Source organism: Cibotium barometz, chromosome 19, assembly GCF_041138505.1.
Source record: "Cibotium barometz isolate CiBa-2024 chromosome 19, ASM4113850v1, whole genome shotgun sequence".
Classification (NCBI taxonomy): domain Eukaryota; kingdom Viridiplantae; phylum Streptophyta; class Polypodiopsida; order Cyatheales; family Cibotiaceae; genus Cibotium; species Cibotium barometz.
Genome location: NC_141064.1, coordinates 30,782,282 through 30,807,960, shown reverse-complemented (window position 1 = coordinate 30,807,960; position 25,679 = coordinate 30,782,282). Strand labels below are relative to the sequence as shown.

Sequence of the window (25,679 nt, the reverse complement as noted above, 5' to 3'; positions counted from 1 at the left end):
GAATAGCCCTTTATTGATCTATCTTTCAAGAATGATGCCATTGCATCTTGCCTAAAATGCACCCCTAAAATATATGTTTGAATAAAATGCACCCCTCACATATATATGTAAGCCACCTTAACTTATAACATTCTTTTAGGCATCTTTCAGCTAGGGTAGAGCACCTAATCACATGAGAATTATGCCATATATCCGGGCACTCGTCAAGTTTCTCAGCTATAAAAGGTCGAGATATAATTCTTTGAGATAACATTTCTTGGTAGATACTAACATATGCATCATAGTGTGACCCAATTGGACACTCAATACTAACCATTATTGACCCATGATAGCCAATAATATAGAAGAATATTTCTAATAAAGTTCTACCTTTCTTCTTCTTCTTTTCTTCCATGAGTGCTAATGACATTGAGTGAAAGAAGTATACCAATAGAAGGTTTAAGTATTCCACCCAAGGTACAAGAATGTGAAATATATACCAGCTCTCATAAATAAATAAGAATCCGTCCATCAAATAAATTTTGAAAAATAAATATCCTGATTGAAGTGCAAGTGCTTTCCACATAACTTGCATTTTAACAAATAATTCTTGCAAAAGCAAGAATTGACAAATTAATGATAAAATAAATGAAAGATTATTTGTATTTATGATTTAGCAATCATGTAAGTCGCATTAAAATAACTAATTATGCTTGATTGATTGCTCACCAATTATTTTCTCTCTCTATAAGTTGCTTTTTTTGCAAAATTGCATGTGAACATTGAAGAGACTCCAGGAACACCGCAGTGAATATTGTTTTGCAAACTTGATGATCAGGCTTTTAGGCTATACCCAGATTTTGAGGATGGAATCTGCATCAGGTAGGGGGATTCTCATGCTGTTTGGGAGTAGCTTTGAGTGCAACAAGATCTTCTTTGGTCACTTGTTTTCTACCACCCAAAAATTGCGATAGCACTTTGTTAAGATTGATTCTCACTTGAGCTTAAAATTTGTCAGAGATTAGCAATAGCATGAACAATACCCATCTATAATGGTTTCAAAAGATCTATTGTGGAGATTGAGAGAAATTGCATTTTTCCTACTGGATGTTTTTGTGGGCTACCGCAACTAGAAAAGAAAATAGCACATATGGCTTTCCTAAACCCTAAGCACTAACCTAAGCTCTAATACCATGATAAATTTCATGGTGGGTCGACGTGTGAGAGCTCTTGAATTAGGTTAGAAGCCATTCTAAACACTTAGAACAATCGAGTGAAACAAGTTGAAAAGATACTACGTGAATACTCCAAAAAGATACTATGTGAATACTCCAAAGAACTTGCTTGCTTGATTTCTTCATAAGAGGTTACACATATATAGCCTTAGCGAAGGCACCCAGATCTAAAATCTTCTCTTCAAATTGCTACCTACAACTAAGTCCTAAAATCTCTCCAATTACATAGCTCCTCCTACTCATATCAGCCACTCACACGACTCACCAACTAATTAGCCCAATTAATTTCACCTCTAAGGTACCCTTTCCACCTTTGAACCATTACTTAAGGTTCTTACATAATTTCATCAACTCGAATTCACATAAGAGCAAGATCACTATTTTAACATTGCCTACATGCCCTTAAGAAGAAGATGGATCTTATAGTAGTTCATAGCGATGAAGGATTTATAACTTTCCATTGTTTTAGCCCTCATCCTTTGAAGACACAAGCATATTGAAGGCAAACATTGAAGATAGGACATATGGATGATGGAGACATCCCCTAATCTTGACATAGGTGCCACAATCAACTTTTAGTTGGCTTCTTCCAAGCTAATATTGCTTCTCATCTATCAACCAAAGGAGAATACCATGAGAACAAATATGTAATTAATCTCAACTTGGATCTCAATAAAGGCCCAAATCTTTATCGTCTCCCTTATTTTCAAAAAGGGAAATGTAAATATAAAAACTTCTTCTAGTGAGCTTAAGTAATAAACTTGCATATTTTTAAGTGAACTTCCTGATGTCACTACTTTTGAAGATATGTTTGACACCATTTTTAGGATGTCATTTTACTACTTCTTAAGGGTCATAAGGAACGTCCAAAAATGAATGGATGTTTGTAGAGGTCTTTGGGAGTACGATCAAATGCCACCTATTGGAGTTTTCAAGTACAAAACCTCCATTAGGAAGGGGTCCATATTAACCGCATTTTGGACCAATTCTACATATTTTACTTGTAATCTTTTGAACAAGAGTGTAAGGCAAATCATTTGTAAGGCCGTTAGTCCATTAGAAGTTCACTTTTTTAATTTTTGGCTGGGGTGGCCATACCACCATGTGAACACATGATCATTATATATAAGTGACTTTCACTCTTGTATATGGCACACTCTTATGCATAATGAAAAACACTCTTGGCTGTATCCTATATGACAAAGAGAGAGAGAGAGAGCTAGTGTGTGTGTGCGTGACTACATTGTGTGTTGTTCCTTTTCTTGCTTCCATGCATATGAGAGAGGAGGGGAGAGAGTGAGAGCAAGAGGACCCATCAAACACATTCTAGCTTTGGCTTGGGTGGGTGTTAACAATCATGTGCGCTGCTCCTTTTCTTGCTTCCATGCATATGAGAGAAAGGGAGAGAGTGAGAGGGAGAGGACCCATCAAACACAATCTAGCTTAGGCTTGGGTGGGTATTAACAGTCATCAACAATGATATGATAAATATTATGTGGCATCGTGAGGTGGTAATCATTGTTATATGCTATGATGATGTGGCAAGTTTGTTTGTCAAAGAAAGGCTAACGTGGGTAGCTATCAAATCCAAAATTTAACCTTAGGACCACATTACCCTGCATTACTTTTTTTCCGACATCATTATATTCTCATGTAAGCTCTCAAGATGAGTGACACCAAAAAAGACATGTTTCCCTTTTTTTAAAAAGTTCCTAGTAAAAAACAACTTCAAAATATTCTTGAAAATTTGAGTTAAATTTTGCATTATGTGATTTTCTTTCTTGCAAATATCAAGTTAAGATGAGATATAGTTGTTTCAAGATCATGGTGTCTACCTACAAATTGGGGACAAGCCCTTTACACCAAATTTGTCAATAACAAAAGTCATTAAAATTTTTTCATGTCATGCTTCTTCCCTTAAACAAGTATGTACACTAGTCTTATGCAAAGCACCATTGAATTGCAAGCACACCATTTTTGATGCAACTATTCATTTACATGCGTTCTCTTTCAAAAGCCTCCATGTCCTCTAGCCTTGTATCCATGAGTGAACTAATTGCTGACTCTAACAAGTTCATATAACTTGGCCAAACTGTGATTGATTATGACAGTCTTGTAGTTATTAAATCCTTGGCCTTATGGATAGGGATAATGGTGTTACTAGACCAAGAAGGGGGGAAACCTTGGCATAGGGCCTTATTCAGTATCTCAAGTGACAAGGGAGCTAGGGTACCACATCCATGATCAATTATAAGGGATATTGGGCCTTGTGGACATTAATAAGAGAAGCTACTTAGTAAACGATGTGTTATAGTAGGTAGCATGTCAAGCCACAATTTTATCCTTCACACATTTTAGGGTAATAACAAGCAAAAGCTCAAGATGTTAAGAAACAAAGGCCTCAATATTACCATCAAATATTAAAATCAACATTGTTGAGCTTACACTAAGGGTGATCTTTCCTCAAAGCCTCTCCATAAATTTCGCCACAAATGCACTTGTAGGGCAAATATCACCCTTTATACCAAGGCCAATCATGATGCTACACTTATACCAAGGTCAACAATGATGCTATCTTCCATACAATTGTGTTAGAGCAAATCAACATATTTGCCTATTTCAATACATTAGGTGATATGATCTACTAGCTACTTCTCATTGAAAAAACAAAGTGAAATATACCTGATTTTGATTCACAAACTTCATGATGTACTCTACTATTTTTGTTTCCTAAACCAATAAGACAGAGTTACATATGCCAACATTGTCATGGTAGCCTGTCGATAGTGGGTTGTGTGGATAACTACTTAAGGATTTTTATTATCAATAAATAACGTGTTAAGATGGTAAGAGGCAAAGGCATATAACTCAACCATCCAAACCAAGGTATTGGGTACACAAAAGCCACTCTTGGGAATAGGCATCCTCTTGATAAACTTGTAAAACACGTATGCCATAATTTCATTACTGAGGGTTGAGAGTACTATCCAGAATAACACACATATTACTATAGAGGCATGCCTATTTCTTGAAGTTCAAAGTGGCTTTTCTCTTAGGATGAAAGCTTAAGCAAACAGTGATTATCTTTGAAGTGAAGTCCATACCTTTAGAGTACGGTTTTGCTTTATCAAGAAAACCACTGCATATGGCCATGCCATGGACCCTTGCACTAAATGATGAAGTTTAAGCTCAAAAGAATTGCACGTGCGCTTATTCACAACTGATCTCATCAAGCATGAACTCAGATGGACAGAGGGATGAGGCATGTATTTAATATCTTTAGCATTGGAACTTCTTTACAACCTTCATGTGATCTTAGACACCAATCTTTGCCAAAACTCTAAGCTGACTTTAGATACATCTCTGCAATTGCAGCATTCAATGCAGCCCCTATAGGCAAAGTATCTTCATCTAAATGAAAATGAGGTGAGTGAAGCATATAGTTAACACTACCATGTTTATTACCCACTCCAAGAAAGAGCATTGCACCAGGTACTTCATCCAAATAAAAAGAAAAATCTTCTCCTCCCATAGTTGGCTCAGCCAACAGTACGTTACTTTCGCCCAACATCAGACTTCCAACGGCATGTATGTGTTCATACATCTTATCATCATTGATTAAAGCCGGATAAAAAGGATTAGCATCGAAATCAACAAATGCCTGACAGCCAAGGACAGCAGCTTGATTCTCAACAACCTGCAGCACACACACACACACACACACACATGTATGTATGTGCATAGGCACGTGCACCTGAGCATGCATGCATGAGTGTGTGTGTGTGGGGGGGGGGGGGGGGGGCGAGGGGGAGAGGGGGGGGGTGGTGGGGGGCATGTGGATGTGGTTGTGGACGTGTCTCAGGCAATATCATGTGTAGCTGTGGGAAGTTGAGAAGGGACTACCATGTGTAGCTGTGGGAAGTTGAGAAGGGAGTTCCTCAGACAGAAAAGTCAAGGTTACAATTGATTAATAACAGCAAGACCAAAGGTTGAGAGATCAACCTCTTTTATCCTTTGCCTGAGCTTCTTCCAACCCTCACGTGAAGTGGTGCGAAATGTACCTTTGATGGTCACTTCTTGTGGGATAACATTTAAGGCCTCCCCACCCCTGACAGATGTCACAGAAACTACCTGCAGTAATCCGACAATTACACAGGTTCAAAACCGTTTACCAAGAAAAGCCTCTTGAGTCTTGATGGTCGAACTGACCAAGGCTAAACATAATTCTTAAATTTCAATGTTTCTAGAAACAATTCTCAAATTTCAAGATTGCAAAAGCATACAAACAATCGAGGCAGAACATAGCCTGCATTCATTCAACAGCCGTGCAGCATTAGGTGAAGAGAGAAAATAACAAACTTAGGCACGGTATTAAAAACAAATCAAAATTTTACATATATATTTGGATATATGCAACTCAAGATCTTATGCATGCATGTATGTTATGTAGCTTATGTATGTATGCACGTGTGCACACACGTATGCATGCATGTTATGTAGCTTATGTATGTATGCACGTGTGCACATATGTATATATATACCTAGATGAATGTAGGAACATGCCCAAATTCACGTTTTAGGAACGTGCATGTTATATGCTCATGGTAGTCAACCCACAAGACTATATAACTATCAACTCCATGATGCATAGTATGGACTAGATATTACGACATCCCCACTAACGTCATCAGTGCCCAATAGTGGGTGTAGAGCTCTGTATCAAGATATGCTCTCACACACGCACTCCACACACACACATAGGAGCATATATTCACACAAAGCCCTTTGTACTGAGTTTCTATCAAACCTCCGGAGCTGCACATATGTATGCATGTATGTTGTGCTATGTCATGTATATATGTTATGTAGGTAGGCATGAAAGTAGGCACATACATACGTACACATTGTATGCATGTACATATGTAGGTAGGTAGGCAGGCAGGTATGTGTGTATGTATAGTCAAGTGGGTGTTGGGGTTTTGAACTCATGACCTTTTGGCAGAACTTGCCACTCAGGCAAAAGCCCCCGACTGTTTGAGGTGATATTACATAAAGTCTAGTCTCAACTAGCTGTCTTGATTTCCCTTCACTCACGTGCATTTTCAACCAAGTTATAATCCAACTCCAGTACACAATTTTTAGTGGTTAGTGGTTAGATAGGAACACTTTACCTAAGCTTGTGTTAAAAGCAACCCCCATTTTTGTAAAGAGCAAGCCCATGCATAAATGTGCATCTATTTTTGGCTTATGGGCTATTTTTGATTAATAAAGCATAAATACTCAAGAGGTGGAAGGAAGCCGATACTTCTTGAGGGGGGATAGATTGCACCCAATGATTCTCTTGTGTGTTTTCAGCTTTTATGATTATTTATTAATTTTTCGGTTCTGGTAATATGATTGAAGTGATGAACTAGATGGTATCTGGTTGGATGGTGTGTCTCCCCATGATCCTAGTGGTTTTAGTGGTATCAGAGCAAAGGGAGGAGAGAAGGTGAAAAATATTGAGAAAAAATCAAAGGGAGGAAGGCTTGCAAAAGAAAGAGAGAAGGTACGTGCAATTTTTTGGTTTCTATGAAAGAAGAAGAATTCAAAAAAATTCAAGGGGTTTGGAGGCTTGGTTGAAGGTCTCTTTTTCAAGGTCACATCAAGCACATATCCAAGGGGTAAAGACTTTACCCAAAGCCTTAAACAAGGCATAATAAAAAGCTTAAGCAAGGCTTAAAACAAAGCTTAAGCTTAGCTCTACTTGGTTGCAAATTCCCACCCGTCAAGCCAGCGAACGGTGCCATCTTCTTCTCTAGAAATTTGGCTCTCAGTTCTGCAACCGATTCAAAGATCTGCTCCGTTGGATGCATCCGGCGTGTTCTCTTGCATAAATCTTATACCCTGTCTGAGGGGTTTTGTGGAAGATCTAGGGATTTGAATTTGCAACGGTGGCGGCAGTTTTGCAAAAATCAATGGTGGAGAAAAATTACATCTTTGCTTTACTCAAAAAGGTCTAAAAAGATAAGAGGAGATTCATACGCAAAGTTTCTTCAAGCCAAAACTTCATCAAAATCAGCCCAAAATCACCTAAATTTGGGTCTGTCCTCAGTGGTCCATTCGGAGGGATGCTCCGTGACACCTGACTCCCGAAGGGTGTCCACTAACCACCTGGGTACTCGAACAGAACACGGAGCCTCATGCTGCTGCGGGGGCTCAACTCCAGATGCGGGCTCAACCTCATGAATTGACTGAGGTTGTCCACCTAGAACAATAGACTGGGAATCATCATCAGAATCCTTTGGGTCTCCAAGAAGTGGCGGCTCATCGACAGTGGAAATCGAAACATGCTCATCAAAGACCACATCCCTGCTGACAACAAATCTCGTTCCTCTCTGGATCAAATAACCTGTATCCCTTGGAAAGAGAGTTATATACCACAAATATAAGCTTTTGGGACTTTGAGTCGAGCTTCCCCCTCTGCTTCTTCGGAATGTGAACATACGCATCGCTCCCAAACACACGGAAATGGGAGACATCAGGTTTCCTTGCTCCAGCATCGTCCTCGCCATCTCCAGCACAGTCCTGTTCTTTCCTTCTACTACCATTCTCTGACAGCGAACCTGTATTGGCCAGTTCCCTCTTGATGCCATGTTCTGCACAAAATCTCACAAAAGCATTAGAAGAAAATTCGCCTCCTCTGTCAGCCCGAAGAGACTTCACCTACAGTCCAGAATCTTTCTCCACCATCACATGCCACTCCTTGAACTGAGCAAAGGCTTGGTCCTTCTGAGAAAGGAAATAGACCCATGTGAATCTGGAACAATCATGAACCATCAGCATGAAGTATAGAGAACCTCCCAAGGATGGTGTCTGCATAGGTCCACACAAGTCAGTGTGTACCAACTCCAATGGTTTCGAAGCCCGCCTGGAGACCTGCTTCGGAAAGGATTCCCTGTGCTGCTTACCACGTATGCAAGAACTGCAGCATCCTTGCCTGCTACCAACATCTGGCAAGCCAACCACCATCTGGTCCCGGAAAACTCGCTGAAGCACATCCACATTTAAGTGGCCAAACCGAAAGTGCCACAAGTCACCAACCTGAGAACCTGTCAAAGAGGAGAGTGCGGAGAGTTTGTAGATACCATTCTCCACGCCGCCTTCCCAAACAACCTGGCCAGTCTCGCGGTCCTGTAGAGCAACAGAATGCTCCTCAAACTCCACCCAGAAGCTAGTCTTGCATACCTCATGCACTGACAATAGATGAAAACCAAGTGCTAGGACGTAAAGAATACGAGAGGAATGCTTACCCACTTTGCCGTCGGGAATGATCTCTATCCAGTCCTCATTGTGTATCGGAATTGTGGAATTGCCGCCAATGAAAATGCGACCTGACTGCCATTTCAGATCCAGAAAAAAGAAGTCACGGGAAGGAGTCATGTGCCTGGAAGCACCATTGTCGAGAATCCATTCCCGAGTATCCTTTGCAGTGAAGCCAACTGCCTCCTCGCTCGAAGAAGATGAAGCATCCGTGTCCATCATCTCTAAGTGCACAAAGGCTAGAGTCAGCTGAAGCTGAAGAATCAGCACTCTTCCCAGTCCGCTTGGGACACTTCCTCCAATAGTGGCCCTTCTGTCAGAATACGCAGCGGAGATGATGACCAGATCTGGGAACACACGAGCAAAAAACGCATGCAAAAAAACAGCACAAGAGAGAGAGAGAAGTAGGCGTGTAACTCTGCTCTAATATACACAAGAAGATCCCGATATGATACAAGTGTGGTATGGGGGCTGGGGGCCTATTTATATGCCCCCATAGCAGCAGTCAGCTTGCTATAGGCATCCGACTGGCCCTGAGAACTCCACGACCAGCATCAACTCCGGTCGGCCAAATCATCAGCAATCGGCCAGCTCTGGCATGAAGTCGTGGACCAGTTCAGCAGTCGGCCAGCAAATGAGCTGCCTCCCAAGCCACAAAAAATGGAAAAAAATAGGGGGAAAATGCGGGGAGTGAGGAAAAATGATAAAACACCTGATAAGGGCGGGCACACCCACAACAAAGGCCCTGGTGTATAAAATTGGACAGGAGATGACTTCTAACACCCCCTCTCAGCTCCTGGTTGTGAAACCAACCACTGGGAGCTGGAGTGCCGCCTGAGCAAATCCTGAGATAGCGACTTCGTGAAGAGGTCCACCGTACTGTCCTCCTTTGAACAGAACTCTAGCAAGATGTCATCACCAACGATCTGTTCACGAACAAAGTGCCTCGGGATGACCATGGGTTCCTCCAGTGGAAGCCCAAACCTGCTATGCAACCTCTGCATCTTCACCACCTCACAAAAAGCATCACAAACAGCCCGGTACTCTGCCTCTATTCTCGACAAGGCAAAATATGACCGTCTCCAACTACTCCGTAAAACTGCTCCTGGGCCTGAAGTAGATCTCCTCGTATCCGGATCTCCTCCCCAAACTGAGTCACTCCAACCCTGGAGTCGGACTCCATCCAACAACCCCCCTCCTGTGTACAAGAGTCCCTGATCCTTCGCATGCCGCAGAAACCACAGGAAACGCAATCTTGCCTCCCAAAGAGTCATCCGCAACCATGAGCTCAAAGGCTTAATAGGAAGCTCCCGTCCAATCTGGTGTCCATCAACCAAATCAATGAACCATACAGCTTCTGAGTCACAAAGACATCACACTGCTCACAAGGATCAACACCTGTTACGGTGCACAAACAAGTCCTAGAAACCTGATGAAACCTGTCAACCACCCCCTCTGAGTCCAGAACCACAAAGCCTGGAGAAACCACCTCCCTCTGCAAGTAAGCACCTGCCACCTGCCTGGCTTTCCGAAAGGTCCCCGTGGAAAGAACATCCTCATCTACTGGAGGTTCTTTGTCCCGAATACTCCGAGACATCAGAGCATAAGTGACCTGTTCAGTTTCCTCTGACTCACGAACACAAGAACTACCAACATCAGTACTGGAAAGTTCCTGCCAACTGCTGCCATCTACTGGCAAGCTATCCACCATCTTGTCCCGGAAAGCCCGCACCTGCAGCGTATCCACACTTAAGTGGCCATTACCAGACCGCCACTCATCACAAACCTGAGGACCTGGGAGAGAGAGTGCTGAAAGCCTATAAACTCCATTCTCCACTCCGCCTTCCCAAACCACTTGGCCTGTTGCTTTGTCCCGGAGAGCAACAAAATGCTCATCAAACTCCACCCGTACGCCAGTCTTGCAAACCTGATGCACTGACAACAGATGAAAACCAAGTGCCGGAACATACAACACCTGGGAGGGATGCTTCCCCGCTCTGCCATCGAGAACTATCTCCATCCTGCCCTCACTGTGAACTGGGATAGTGGATGTGTCACCAGTAAGAATATGACCAGAAAGCCTACAGAGATCCTGTAAACTGGAACGGGAAGGAGTCATGTGCCTGGAAGCACCACTATCGAGAATCCACTCCCGAGTATCCGTGCGGAGAGTCCTCCAATCTCCTCCCTGCCTGAAGAAAATAAAACATCGGTGTCCATCACCTCCAGGTGCACAAAAGCCGGAGTCTTCATGATTGCTACTGAGGAATCTTCACCCTTCTCGGTCTTCCGCTTGGGACACTGCCTCCAATAGTGGCCTTTCTCGCCACAATCATTACAGGTCCTCTCTGCCTTCAGTTTCTCGCGATCAGCGTCGGACTTCTTCTCAGAAGACTTCTTCGATGAAGCCTTCTCTTTGCCCGAGTTACGGCCTTACGACCGTTGGCTAGTTAAGGCCTCCGAACCTCCACCCTGAGGAGGGTTCATGAATCGTTCCTCTTGGTCCAAGACCATGGGCACAAGCTCCTCCCACGTGATGGTGCTGAGTCTGCCACTGGTAATCAACGACGAGTAAAATGCTAAGTACGAAGAGGGCAAGTGTGACAGCAACGTTATGGCCATGTCCTCAGATGATATCTCCTTCCCAAACTGAAGAACTTCCTGCTAAAGAGCCTGCATCTTGTTAATATGCTCCCGCATCGTCGACGACTTTTCAGGGTTCATAACCCGCTTCTGTACTTCCAAGGAAATCCTCTTCATGGGTGATACCGTGTTGTAAAGTGAGGCCAAATGCTGCCATATACCTCGGGCCAGCATCATATGCTTTACATGGTTGATTACCTGTGGTGTGCAATTGAGAAAGATAAACGAACGGACCCTGGCGTTGACACGATCCCACATGTGTGTCTGAGCCTCCCGGTCCTTTCGGGTCGACGGTAACTCCCCTTCCTCAACTTCCGGCCGTGGAACCCCAACAATGACGAAATCGGCGAGATCGTAAGACTCCAAAACAGATTCCATCATAACCTTCCATATGCCGTAGTTGCTCCCGTCCAACTGACGGTCCACCGGGAACGTGGGGAGTGTCGGGATCTTCACATGTCTCTCAGCCATCTCATACATATCTGCCATTGCAGGGATGTACTCTGAAAAGGGTGGGTGGGTGGGAACAAAGAAGAACTAAAACCTGCAAGTGGCTGTCCAACAAATCAACCCGCCTTCCTCTTGCTTCTCCTCTTCCCGAACAGTCCAAAACAGTCCACCAATCAGCCACAAAACAGTCCCCCTCTTGCTCACACAAATCCCAAGAACTATCTAGAGCCTAGGGCTCTGATACCATGTCAGAATACGCAGCGGAGATTATGACGAGATCTGGGAACACAAGAGCAAAAAACGCATGCAGAAAAACAACACAAGAGAGAGAGAGAAGTAGGCGTGTAACTCTGCTCTGATATACACAAGAAGATCCCGATATGATACAAGTGTGGTATGGGGGCTGGGGGCCTATTTATATGCCCCCATAGCAACAGTCGGCCTGCTGTAGGCATCCGACTGGCCCTGAGAACTCCACGACCAGCATCAACTCCAGTCGGCCAGATCATCAGCAGTCGGCCAGCTCTGGCATGAAGGCATGGACCAGTTCAGCAGTCGGCCAGCTCTGGCATGAAGTCATGGACCAGTTCAGCAGTCGGCCAGCAAATGGGCTGCTGCCTCCCAAGCCACAAAAAATGGAAAAAAATAGGGGAAAAATGCGGGCAGTGAGGAAAAATGATAAAACACCTGATAAGGGCGGGCACACCCACAACAAAGGCCCTGCTGTATAAAACTGGACAGGAGATGACTTCTAACACCTTCTCGCCACAATCATTGTAGGTCCTCTCGGCCTTCAGTTTCTCTCGGTCTGCGTCGGGCTTCTTCTCAGAAGACTTGTCCGATGAAGCCTTCCCTCTGCCCTTGTTGTTGTTATTCCGGCCTTTCGATTGTTGGCCAGCTAAGGCCTCAGAACCTCCGCCCTGTGGAGGGTTCGTGAATCTTTCTTGTTGGTCCAAGACCATGGGCACAAGCTCCTCCCATGTGCTGGTGCTGAGCCTGCCACCACTGGTAATCAACAAAGAGTAAAATGCTGAGTACTGAGAGGACAAATGTGACAGCAACAACGTTATGGCCATATCCTCCGATGATATCTCTTTCTCAACCTAGAGAACTTCCTGCTGAAGAGCCTGCATCATCTTGATGTGCTCCCGCATCGTGGACGACTTTCCAGGATTCATTACCCGCATCTGAACTTCCAAGTAGATCCTCTTTATGGGTGATACCCTGTTGTAGAGAGAAGCCAAATGCTGCCAAATACCTCTGGCCAGCGTCATATGCTTGATATGATTGATTACCTGTGGTGTGCAATTGAGGAAAATGAAAGAACGGACTCTGGCATTGACATGATCCCATAACTGTGCCTGTGCCTCACGTTCCTTCCAAATCGAGGGTAACTCCCCTTCCTCTAACTCCGACCGTGGAACCCCAACAACAATGAAATCAGCAAGGTCATAAGACTCCAAAACAGATTCCATCATTACCTTCATAGATCTTCACGTGCTTCTCAACCATCTCAAGTAAATATGCCATTGTGGGGGGTGTAACTGAAAAAGGGAGGGTGGGCGGGAAAAAATGAGGAACTAAACCTGCAAGTGGCTGTCCAGCAAATCAGCCCGCCTTCCGCTTGCTTCTCCTCTTCCCGTACGGCCCAAAACAGTCCTCCAATCAGCAACATAACAGCCCCCCTCTTGCTCACACAGCTCCCAAGATCTTCCAAGAGCCTAGAGCTCTGATACCATGTCAGAATATGCAGCAGAGATGAAGACAAGATCTGAAAACACAAGAGCAAGTGCACTGCAGAAAAAACACAGCAAGATAGAGGGAGAGAGAGAAGCGTATAACTCTGCTATATTGACAAGAAAACCCGAAATCAGAATACAAAGTGTGGGGGGCCAAGGGGCCATTTTATATGGCCCCTATCAGCCAGTCGGCTAGTAGAAAAGGCACCCGACAGCAACAAAAAGACCCACGACCTGATTTTCCTCCAGTCGACCAGCACACATGAAAAGTCGGGGAGAGGCAAAGACAGTCGGCCATCATCTGGATCAGCCAACAGCCACAGGACATCCTCCCACACCTGGAAAAAATATGGAGAGTGGGGAAAAATGAGAAAACACCTAGATCGGGCGGGCACACCCACAACAAAGGCCTTGGTGTAAATATACAGACAAGAGGTGACTGCTATCAGAGTTGAGGGGAACTCTATTCCACTCATTAGCCATGTACAAGTTCATAAAGCAATAAAGCAATCTTTTTCCTCGTACTTCATGTATGTCAAAGATCAAAGGAATCTGAGAGTGATGAAGCACTCTCAACTCTTGATCATGAAAGAAAAGATTTCTTAAAGAAATATAAAGATTATTTTGCAGATACTCCTCCTCCAGGAGAGCTATCTCCAAAAAGACCAGAAGATCATCAAATTGACATTATGCCAGGAAGTTCACCTCCTAGCAGACCTCCATATCATGTGAGTCAAGCACAACAAGAGAAATTATTAAGCAAGTGAACAAGCTATTAGAAAAGGGTTTGATTAGACCTAGTCACCTAGCTCATCACCCTTTTTCTCCCCAGTCTTATTGGTTCAGAAAAAGGATGGTTCTTGGTGTATGTGTATTGATTACAGGACTCTTAACAAGATCACCGTGAAAAACAAGTTTCCTATCCCTACGATTGATGAAATCCTAGATAGATTGGATGGGGCCACCATCTTTAGCAGGATTGACTTGAAGAGTGGTTACCATCAAGTCAGGATTGTTCTAGAGGACATTCACAAGACCACATTCAGGACTACTTTTGGACTTTACGAGTATTTGGTGATGCCTTTTGGTCTTACCAATGTCCCGGCTACCTTCAACCGAATGATGAAACGAATATTTCGACCACATAGAAAGTCTACAGCTATGATGAAATATGGACTATTGTTGATAGATTCCGTAAGCAAGCCCACTTTATTCCCGTAAAGAAGACCATCCACACAGAGCATATGGCAAGATTGTTCATTCAATAGATTTTCAAGCACCATGGATTACCCAAATCCATTGTGTGGGAGATAGAGCTCCTCGGATTACTAGTTTCTTTTGGCAAGCTCTTTTTGACAATATGGGAACAAAACTGAATTTCTCCTCGGTTTATCATCCCCAAACAGATGGACAAAGTTAGAATGCAAATCTCAATATTTTGGATATGCTAAAGTGTTATGCTCTCGAAGCAAAGGATCAATGGGAGAAGTACTTGCCCTTGGTTAAGTTTGCTTACAACAACACCGTTCACTCTTCGACAGGGAAAGCTCCCTTTGAGATTATCTATGGCAAACCATTGTTGTTGCCCATTCTAAAGACCAAGGAAGAGATCTTCCATGCAGACGAGTTTGTTCGAGATTTGGATACAACCTTTGCACTGGTTCGAAGGGCTATTGAGACATCTCAAGCCAAGCAAAAGAAAGCCGCAGATAAGCATAGAAGGAAGGTCACCTTTGAATAAGGGGATTGAGTCTTATTGAGATTTGAAAAAGCCAGACTTAGAAAGTCTAAAGCTAAGGAGCACAAGGAACTCAAGCTTGTCCCTAGATATTATGGACCTTTTCAAGTTACCAAAGAAGATGAATGATGTAGGCTATCGATTGGACCTTCTAGATCATTGGAGGATACATATGTCAGTCTATTGAAACCATACACAGAACTACCTCCAAGGGAGCCTGTGTTGGAGGATCCACCAAAGGTGGAAGAACAAGAAGAAATTTTGCAACTGGAACAGATTGTATCGCATTCGGTGAGAAAAAGAGGAAAAACACTGGTCAAAAAGTTCCTCTAGAAGTTTAAGAATTACTCGCCTTTGGATGTGAAATGGATGCCAAAAGAGTACTTCAAGGACTATCCAGATATACTTCGAGCTTATGAGGAAGCGCTTGGTCTAGATGTATTTGAAGAACAGGCATAGACGTCTTGCGAACAAGATAGATTTAAGAGAGGGATTGTACCTATGGCCCTCTTCATTGTATATATTTATATTGAAATGGAATTGATCATTATCTTCTTATGTAATGGTTAATTGGACATGCTCTAGTTTTGGGTGGCAATGATGCCTGATAACCCCAACAGCATGATTTATATATGGGAGGCAACCATGCTAGATGACCCATTGATTGACAACAATGCCAGATATCTTGGAATTCACAGTCAAGCGGTCATTGCGACTAGATGGACCAGATGAATGTATTGGATTTCATAGTCGGGTTGTCATTGCGACCAGGTGGCCCACATGGCTATATTGGATTTCATAGTCGGGCGATCAATGTGATCAAATGGCCCAAATGACTATTGATGAACTCTCGGGCGGTCCTAGTGACCAGATGGCCTTGAGCGAACCCTTGGGCGGTCTTAATGACTAGATAGCCTTGAGCGATAGTCTGAGTGGTGTCCCTCAAGAGCCAGATAGCTCAGCACGATTTCTGATGAAACCAGAAAGGACAATCCATGAACATGAGGATCATTACTTGTGCATTGCATACTGATGTATGTTTGAATTTCTTTGACTTTGTCTGTTGTTTTTGATGAGTGGATAATGCTTGGATTTATGGCCTGTGATAGTCCACTGGGCCCCAGACTACCTTGCCAGTACCTCGAGTACCCAGTAGATGCAAATTGCATACTTGTTTGTTGAATAGGTTGTGTCTAGTTTTTGCAGAAGGTAAGTATACATTTATTATATCTAACACATGTGACAGGCCTTCAAGATGTACCATCAAGAACAAGGACATTGGTCAAAGATACGGCATAGAGATGTTGCCAGAAGAGCAGAAGGCACCACATATATAAGGAAAGACCAGATGCACAAGATCACTAGATGGGGCTAGTACCTTGAAAATGTATGGATGTACATGATGTACTTGAGAAAATATGGCTATACAGAACATTTGTATTCCACAATTGAGGACAATTGCGATATAAGAGAGAGGGATGTAACTATTTGGCGAACGCTGCAACAAGTAGAGCCACTTTCTCGAGTACGGTTTGCCAGTCCCTCCCGCAGCACACGGATTTTTGGTGCATGGGTGGTGATTTCAACATCTTAGAGTCGGCACAGGACAAACTCAGAGGTGGCATGGTTACAATTTCACGCACGGAGTACTCAGCTTGGGAGGAATTGATTCTGGCTTTGAGGGGACAGGACCTTTGCATTTACCGGGGTTCGGACGTAGCCTTGGGAGTCTGTGCTTCTCACGATCCGACAAGAGGAGTACAGGCCCCAACCTTTCTAGATTAGACCGGTTTTATATGGATGAGTGAGCTTGTGGACGAGGTGGCATGATCGGAATTCTGGGAGGCTCTACTTTCTCTGATCATGCACTCATCGTTCTCTCCCTGGAGGACCCATGGAGGCACGACAGAATTTTGAGCACCCAGATCCCAAATAGCCTCATTCAGAATTCATTGATTTGCAGCAAGATACAGAAGATTTGGGAGAGTCTGGATTTTCACACTGGTTCAGCCACACAGGAGCTTTAGACGCATGCCTTGGAGAGATCAGCAATTTATTACAAAAGACCACACAGAACAGACTAGCTGGCTTTAGAGAGCAGGAGAGGAGCATCTGTCAGAGCCTTGCCTCCGTGCAGCTTTAGAGCCCGTGGATTGAGGCCCAGTTGGCTGCACCCGTACAGAGCTTAGTTCCATCGAGAAGTGGAGGGTGGAGTACAGACCCGTGAGAAGGGAACGGAAGAAGTCCGTGGCAATGGTGCACACCTGAGAGGGGGATCCGTGACAATGGATCCATCTTGGCCACACAATGCATACCATCCCTCTGCATGTGTGGGCCTGCGATGTGAAAGACATCTCCAGTGATCCTGTCACCCTCTTGGGTCTAAAAGAAGGCTCTAGCATGGTATGCCTCCCTATCCTCTCAGGTGATGGAGGCACGTAAGCGAGTTTGGCGGCATTTGAGAGAGGCGGTCCCCCCTGCTCTTCGGGACACCCTTTATTTCAAAGGAGCATGTGGAGGCTCTGAAGGCACTACCCAAAGACATGCTCAGGAGAGGATGGGCTTCATGTTTCCCTATTTCTTGGACATTGGGATCTCATGGAAGGCAGCTTCATTGATGCCTTCAATGAGGTTATGACCATGGGCTCCATGCCGGAGAGGCTGTCAGAGGGACTGATTCATTTGACTCCAAAGGAGGGTGGTGACAGATTGGAGATTCGGCAGTGTAGAGACCCATCACCCTCCTAGGGACCACCTAAAAATCTTAGCCAAGCCATCAGCAAGAGACTACAGCCTTTCCTCCCCAATTTGAAATTCACCCCATGAGGGTTGATGCACCGGCGTATAGTTGGCCCGCAATGGTCTGATATGGCTGGCTCTTGAAGAGAAGTCTGCACTTCTCTTTGGGGCTCATTGCTTCAAGGAAGCAGGCCACGCTCTACAGCACCACAATAACTTTGTACCAAGTGGGAGTAGCATCCACTGCAAACAACATGCTATCTGGAAGTTCATCACAAATGCCACTAGCCGGCTCACCATTGGTGACTCTTGAAAGGTGATTGGCCATCACATGCTCTTTCCTTAGTCGCACCATACTCTCGAAGTCGAACTCCTGAAACAGCAATAGCCACCTCCAGATGTGACCAGCCACCTGAGCCTTGTTAAGTAGATACTTTATGGCTTGGTGATCAGTAATTACCACAAAATGGGTGCCAAATAAGTAATGCGAAATTTATGCAAGGCATAGACAATAGCCAAACCTTCCCTCTCTGTGGTGGACTAATTCCACTCAGCTCGATTGAGTTGACAGCGTGCATAGTCGATAGGTCTGTCCATCTTGAGGGTGTCATCTGGCTCAAGGAACTCCTTGTAAGTCCATGCAAAAACTTCATGGTGTTGGGAGAAGAAAGCCTTGACCCGCTCCAGGGTGGCTGGGTACCTCCACACCCATGCCACCACCAAGATTGGTCGGGGGTCCTCCTCAGAGCCTAAATTGAGTTCCTCTACCTCATCCTGAGGAGAGAGAGGAACGCCTCCCCCCCCCCCCCCCCCCCCCCCCCCCCCGTCCTGACCACTCCCACTACATTGGTAACAAATGAGCAGTTTGGGGAGAGGAGGGTTACCAGGCGGCCTTCGGTAGTTGTAATTATTATTTCTTGGCAGCACCCAGCCTCCATATGTGGGGGGCGGATTTGAAGGAGATTGAGGGGGAGTGGCAGCATACACCACACTACTGGAGCAACTCCAGGAGCTTGGTAAGCCACAACGATGTGAAAGGCTTGGTATGCCACCACTGGTTGCGAAGCTTCGTATGCGGCTGCTTGGGGGTAGGTGGTGTACTGAACTGGGATGACCACCGGATACTGCATTTGCACCTCATGGGTAGAGGCTGGAGCATAAGCCAAGGTTTGCACTTGAGAGGAATTGGTGACATGGGGGGGCTGTTGAGGTATCACTTGAGGAATGCCAAATTGGGAGGGTATCGGCACCGCGGCTAATACTGGGATCCTTGCGGAAGAGAATAGGAGGCAGGAGGAGCCGGTGGGGGATTGGTGGTGATGGCTAAGAAGTCTTCAGCAAACTGAGCCGAAGGGGAAGGACTGCTCAGTTGTAACCGTTGCTGGACCAACCTAATCCCCTTCAAGTAATCGCAAACTAAGCCGAAGGGGAAGGACTGCTCAGTTGTAACCGTTGCTGGACCAACCTAATCCCCTTCAAGTAATAGCACTCTTTGTCCTCATGGCCTCCCTTTTGACAAAAAGAGCAATACCACTTAGATGGGCAATCACATGGAAGATGGCCTTGTAAGTGACACAGAGAGCACCATGCTCCTGACTTGGGCTCCTACAACTTCAGCTCTTCATTCTCCTTCATCAGTGTGGCCACCGCCACATTTTCTTGTTGGGCTCTTTTAAGGTTTTCTAGCTCCTGCTTGAGCCTTCCAAGCTCGTCGAGGGATGAAGAAGCGGATGTTGCAGCCACGGTGGGTGCAAGAGGCACCAATGATGGCGCCAAGGGTGAAGTGGGCACCAAAGCTGGCATTGAGGATGAAGGTGATGACAACACCAGGATGAAAGGAGGCCATGAAGCGCTCCTTTCTGCCATTACCCGGGCATTCTCCAGTTGGGTTGCTTTATCCTAGAACTCTTGAAGGGTCCCCTCGGGAGGAAAGGTCTCTCTCATCTTCATAGAAGTTTGAGCAAGGAGATCCTGAAGGACCCACTGCTGCAACATGTAATCTTCAGGATCTTGGGGAAGCTGAGCCACCAGAACTTTGGCTGGAGTGATGGGTTGAGCCACTGTCTCCCCAACCTTCATAGTGAAATTATTAAGCTCATGAGTAACCAAGTCATAATAATTACCTGGTCTGAAGTGGCCAAAAATTGCTACCGAAGTGTCGCCCAATCGGAGAAGTGATTCGCGGCATACTGGCTGGACCACCGGTCAGCTCCTTCTTCAAGGGTTGTAGGAAAGAGGACCAACCGGGCATTATGTCTATTAAGGCCCTGAGAATCGCACAATGTAAGAAACCGGTGAACATGATCTTCCGCGTCCTCTGTGATAGCCCCTTTGAAGGCTGGTAACTTCACTTGCACTCCGTTAAGCACAGTTGCTAAGGGTTCTGGTGCTTGAGGGACAGCCATAGTTGGGGGAGTAAGAGAGGTCTCGGGAAGACTATGAGAATGGGGAAGATTGCTAGAACGAACTCTATGGCTTCTCTTGAGTGGATATAACAGGGGCGAACGCCGAAGAACCACCAGAAGCTCTGGTTTTAGGGGGCATAGACTATTACCACTGAAAAGACAGAATTTCCTTGACCTAAATGGGGGTCCCATTGTGATGGCCAAATTTTATGGTAAGCTGTACATGAACTATTGGGACCGCTCACTCTATACCTACAGACGATCCACACAAGAGAAAGTAACGAGAGAATTAGTGGGTTACACTCTCGTCAAGGACAATCCTAAGTGCACACAGGTCTTGGATTTGCTGAGTCTTCTCTACTCCAGCCTCTCTCCATACCTTAGCTACACAGGAATCACCTAAGGCCGAATACTCCACACACTCACCCCACTTCTCTCACTTCACCGCCGCACATGGAAAGGTTGAGGTTCAAGGTAAATATCGTTTTGTTTTTTAATGGTTGCAAAATAAAGAAGAATAGTGGTAAAAAAACAAGGAAGGGGGAAAGGGGAGGGGGATGTGGTTGTTGGTTTCTCAAAAATCAGGAGGGGTGTGTGCTAAGGGTTTGGTGCGATTAGGGTTTCCAAGGTTTATCCTCTTGTAAAACACCTTCTTGTGTTCGTGCATCAGCTTCTGGCCATGAAGGCACTAGCGGCCGCTTCAGCTCCGAGCCTTCCTCTACGCCTATGCATGTTGCGGCTCGGCGGTGACAGTGGCGGACGCTTCTTTGTTCCATGTGCCCATACACAGCTCCCCTGTGGTCCATACACAGCTCCTTTGCGTCCTTTGTGCTCGTGACCTGCAGAGCCTGCAAGCTGCCGCCCTGCTGCTGTGCTGCTTCCTGTGCGTGGTGCCCTCCTCTCTGCAGCCTCTTGCACCTAGGGCCCGGCCCATTGGGGGAGCATGTGTTGGGCTGCCCAGCCCTGTTGCTACTCGACTCTGCCCTAGGTGGTCACATTGGCTTCATAGGTCGAGTGGTGAGCGTAAGCCTAGACCCATGGGATTGGACAAGGCTAGACTGAGCCTATGGATCTGGTTTAAGTAGAAAAAGATCTAACACTCGAAAGTGGGTGGTAGGATGGACCCGCGTTACAAGTACTTTCCAATATGAGACAATTGTATCGTAGATCGAGAAAATTGGGATGAGTAGGTTAGCTCAGCAATCATAAACGAGGATAGAGAAATTGCCTTCATGAATCATAATCGAGGAATCAGGACATCTTGTTGATCCTCAGGGAACCACTTGGTTTGAGGACACTACCAGCTTCTTCAAAAAGAGTTTGATCCATCTGCCATGTCATTCAAGGAACAACAAACTATACTTACACAAGATCCAGGAATAATGGTATAGATATGCACCAACAAAAGCACTCACAAGAAAAACACCAATGACAAATTGTGCATAGTGTTTCTTTTGCATGTGATCGGTGGGACCAACCCTGTTACACAAGTTAGTGCAGGCTACAAAAAGCAGATGGAAGAAAGAGGGGAAGATTGGACTCCAACGAAAGGAACATACTCAAACACCCACTTTGAAACAAGGGCAACAGTCCAAAGGTCTGCACCACAGCGCCCATGAGCCCAAAAGACCCACAAAGCCCAGCATTTGCAACACAACAGCCAAGATGGCCTACTAACGAAGGATGACAGTCTCCAAGTTTCTGTAAACCTATCAAGCTCTAAAAATCATCATATCCATGAACCCTTAAGACAAATATTGAAGGGTTGTATCACAGTAACACGGACATATATACGGACTATGTAGGCAGACAGTTACATAGATAATGTTTAATTACATTTCTCTGCTGTGGTAGCTTTTAAGAGGAGAGCCTTACAAATCAAATTCCCTATGTTGTAATGCATTTAGTCTGGTGGCTTCCACATCCGTTATACTAGTTTTATTTCTTTTTCATTCCTTGCATGCACATGTGCATGTCTGTTCATGTGCCTGAGTCTACAAACATGTGCACACATGCGTGTGGACTGGTATGCAATGCATGTGTGGGCTGGTGTGCAATGCATGTGTGGCATGTGTGGCTATAGTATGGTAAGACACAAGATATGACATGGTGAACAAAAGTAGCCACAATCAACTACAGCATCAGAAAGAAAGACTAAAGTACAAACTTGACTGTCGAGGGGATCTGTTTCACGTGATACGAGCTGCTGCAGGCTCACAATGATAAACGATGTAGCCACAATAGGATCTGCAGTAAGGTGAGGAGAGGCAGCATGCCCACCTTCACCTTTTATCAATGCTTGGAAGACTCCTGCTGCAGCACAAAGTGCACCTGATTTTGAAGCAATACTCCCAGATGGAACCAACGGGTGGACATGCATACCAAAAATAGCTTCAACATCCTTAAGGGCTCCATCTTCCATCATACGTTGGGCACCTGCACCCCCTTCTTCTCCTGGTTGAAAAAGTAATCTGACTGTGCCCTGCAATATCACACAAATTGCATGAAGACTAGGTTACACCTTAATCAATCAAACAATACCTGATAGTACAAAGCTTTAATGAGAATAAAGTATGATCTTGCATAACTTATCTTTGAACAAACTGACTTAAATAAAACCATGATACCCTTTGAAAATGACAGTTTTGCTCTACTTAAAGAGACTCTGTTACCTTTTTTATTGAATATAAAAGAATAATACAACCAAGTTCTTCCATTTATAGAGGACACTCTTTAAAGCCACTGTTTGTGAAACCATTTAGAACTAGCATAAGAGGCTATCTCCCTAGATGCACAGAACGAGTATGAGTGACATCAGCCCATAGAGTTTAAAGTATGTATACCCTCAATGACCTCAACACAATGTGATATCCATACTTGCCAAACCGTTGGGCTCTCAAAAATCTTCCAATCCACTGCTGCACGAAGTGGCCTAAGTCTGTCTATGGAATCTCACCCATAGAGATTATCTGAATCATATTTCTATTGTCATATAAATCAAAATCAATAGGTGAGACCTCCTAAAAAAGACCTGCGGCCCAGCTTCCAAGAACGGATGGCTCCCTGTTAATGAAAGACACAAGCATATGTAACGGGGGCATGGCATGAGAGATCTTAATATACCGCTTAATTCAACTACACAATGCAAGATGGAATGGATGCAAGATTTATAAGTGTATGGGTGCAGTGAAAACATGTGCAAGACACCACACTGGGGGCCGATGATGGACCAGCACCTCCCTCCCCCCCCCCCCCCCCCTCACTTTTGGCAGTTTTATTGTAGCCGGCCTTCCTGCCCAGTGGGCATCCACTCTTTGGCGGTGTGAGGAGCAGTTTTGTGATGCATGCAGCTAGGACAGGAGAAAGCCCAGAGGAGGAGAAGCCATGAGAGTTTCTGATGGTGTGATTCGGACAGGTCATGGAATGAGGAGATGGAAAGGACATGGGATGGCATGTGTGGACCCATGATGAAATCGATGAGAATGAACTATGGTTCATGATGCCCATAGGGATGATGCACTGCCATGTACATCCAATAACCATGTAAAGGTGCTAATCCACTTGGCATTAGGAGGATGTACCACTAGTTGGGGAGAACCCAAAAGAGTATGAGTGAAGTGGCAGATTTTTGAGTGGGTTGCTAATTAGGGGCATGCATCCCTCTAGGAAATGGAGAAGGAAAATGATGAGCTAGCGCAGGATTGGAAAGATTTTTATTTTATTTTTTATTTTTTATTTTCTTGGGGGGGGGGATGGGGGATGATTTGAATGATGCCCAGGGAAACTTGGAACCGAGGAATAAAGAATTGGGGAAATCTTCAACAATTGGGGGATTGCCTTGTATTTTGGAGAGGAGGAGATAAGGGCAGTTATCTTTGCATGAATCAACTGAGAGGACCAAGATCTTGAGAGAGTCGTTTTTTTCCTTTCCTTTGCAACCTCATGACCTTAGCTAAGGTTTGGGTATTCTATTAAGAGAGTGAGTTGGTTCCTTCTGTCTGAACCTTGTGAAGGAGCCGCGTGCCTGTATCTCCATTAAAATCAAGTATTGTTGCTGCACGATTAGTCATCTTCTGTTCCTACAACCCGGTGATGCACCCAAGGCTTAGCTATTGAGACTGTGTGATCTTTTCTTAAGAAGGTGATTGAACCACTCTATTGGTGAGCTTTTCAAGAGGTTTTCATCTCTCGACTCAATGAGTTTTGAGGAATCATCATCTAGCATCCAATTCCTTGGAGAGAGGACAATCCGAGCCCGACTCGAAGCAAACTAAGTTCCACATCCACCCCTCAAGGGTTCTCAGCAGGGGACAGAGAGAGCAATGACATGGAACTAGGCAGAGAGGTGAATTGAGACCCTGGATGATCAGGAGCAGAGGTGAAGCAGTGGAAGCACTACGCTTACAAAATTCTGAGTTCTTGTTCTTTCGGGTGCCAATGAGGGATCCAAGGAGAGAACTGCAAGGGAGAGGTTTCTCATAGCTTGTGGGCTTTGTAAGCCCAACAGAGCGTGCAGTGACAAATGCAACCACGTTACGAGACATAAAGATAGAGAGATTGATGCGGGAGAGAGAGATGGGAATAGGGGTTTCACACAGTACACCACACTGAGCGGGGAACATGGCCCACCCCCTCTTCGGAATTTATTTCAAGAACAATCCACGGGCTTTTCCAAGCCAGGACCAATACAACAAATGAATACAATATCAAACAAAGTGCCGATGTCGGGGTCGGGCCGAGTTGATGTCAAGGCACAAGATAACTGATGCCAAGCTCACCATAAGGATGACCCACAAGAGACTTACACCGGGCTAGTACCGAAATCCAATGAATCAAACAGATGTCCCCAAATATCCACAAGGCTCTTTGTACTCAATCCGAACAAAGGCAAATCCAAAAGACTTCACACCAAGATAACAAGTATGTGTCTTCACAAGGAAATCCCCTCCTTCATAGGGGTTCAAGAAAATTGGTGGCGGCCGAGCTTCTTTAGGGGGTGTTGGAGCTTGTTGGAGCTGGTGGTTGGCGTTGGCACCGGGAGTGTCTGGAGGCAGAGACTGTACAAGGCAGTGCACAAGGTAGTGCAAAGGAAGAAAACAAGCGCCGCAAGCAGAGGTGGTGCAGGCAGGCACTGCAGGCAAAGGTTGTTGGAGGAGAATGACTCAAACACAAGAGCTTGCAGCCAAGGAAGTGCAGAGGAGATAGAGAAGAGTGAGAGAGAGAGAGAACTCACACAATGCTCAAGAATATCTTGATGTCTTGATGAGGCTCAAGGGAGACCTCATATTTATAGTGATACAAGGGTAAAGTTAGGGTTAGGTCTAATATGGGCGGGCGCCCAACTTATGGGGCGCCCGGCGGACCAAATACAAAGAATGCCGTTACAAGGCCCAAATGGGGGCCAAATGTACAAGTAAATATATGGCCGCGAAGCTCTCGAAAAGAGCTA

At 44.9% G+C, this 25,679-nt stretch overlaps 1 protein-coding gene across 2 annotated transcripts in view; it reads right to left on the bottom strand.

Annotated features, from left to right (window-relative positions):
• Nucleotides 1-4,483: 4,483 nt before the first annotated feature.
• Nucleotides 4,484-25,679, bottom strand: part of LOC147628444 (IAA-amino acid hydrolase ILR1-like 3) — a 45,630-nt gene continuing 24,434 nt past the window's right edge. The window contains exons 3-5 of one of the 2 annotated variants that reach the window (XM_086813591.1): nucleotides 22,398-22,712; nucleotides 5,217-5,345; nucleotides 4,484-4,911 (exon numbers count right to left, since the gene is read on the bottom strand). In XM_086813591.1, coding sequence (XP_086669717.1) covers nucleotides 4,555-4,911; nucleotides 5,217-5,345; nucleotides 22,398-22,712 — 801 coding nt within the window. In that variant the 3' untranslated portion in view covers nucleotides 4,484-4,554. Of the gene's footprint in view, nucleotides 4,912-5,216; nucleotides 5,346-21,458; nucleotides 21,560-22,397; nucleotides 22,713-25,679 lie in introns of those variants that run through there. The other variant, XM_086813592.1, reaches the window with a different exon arrangement.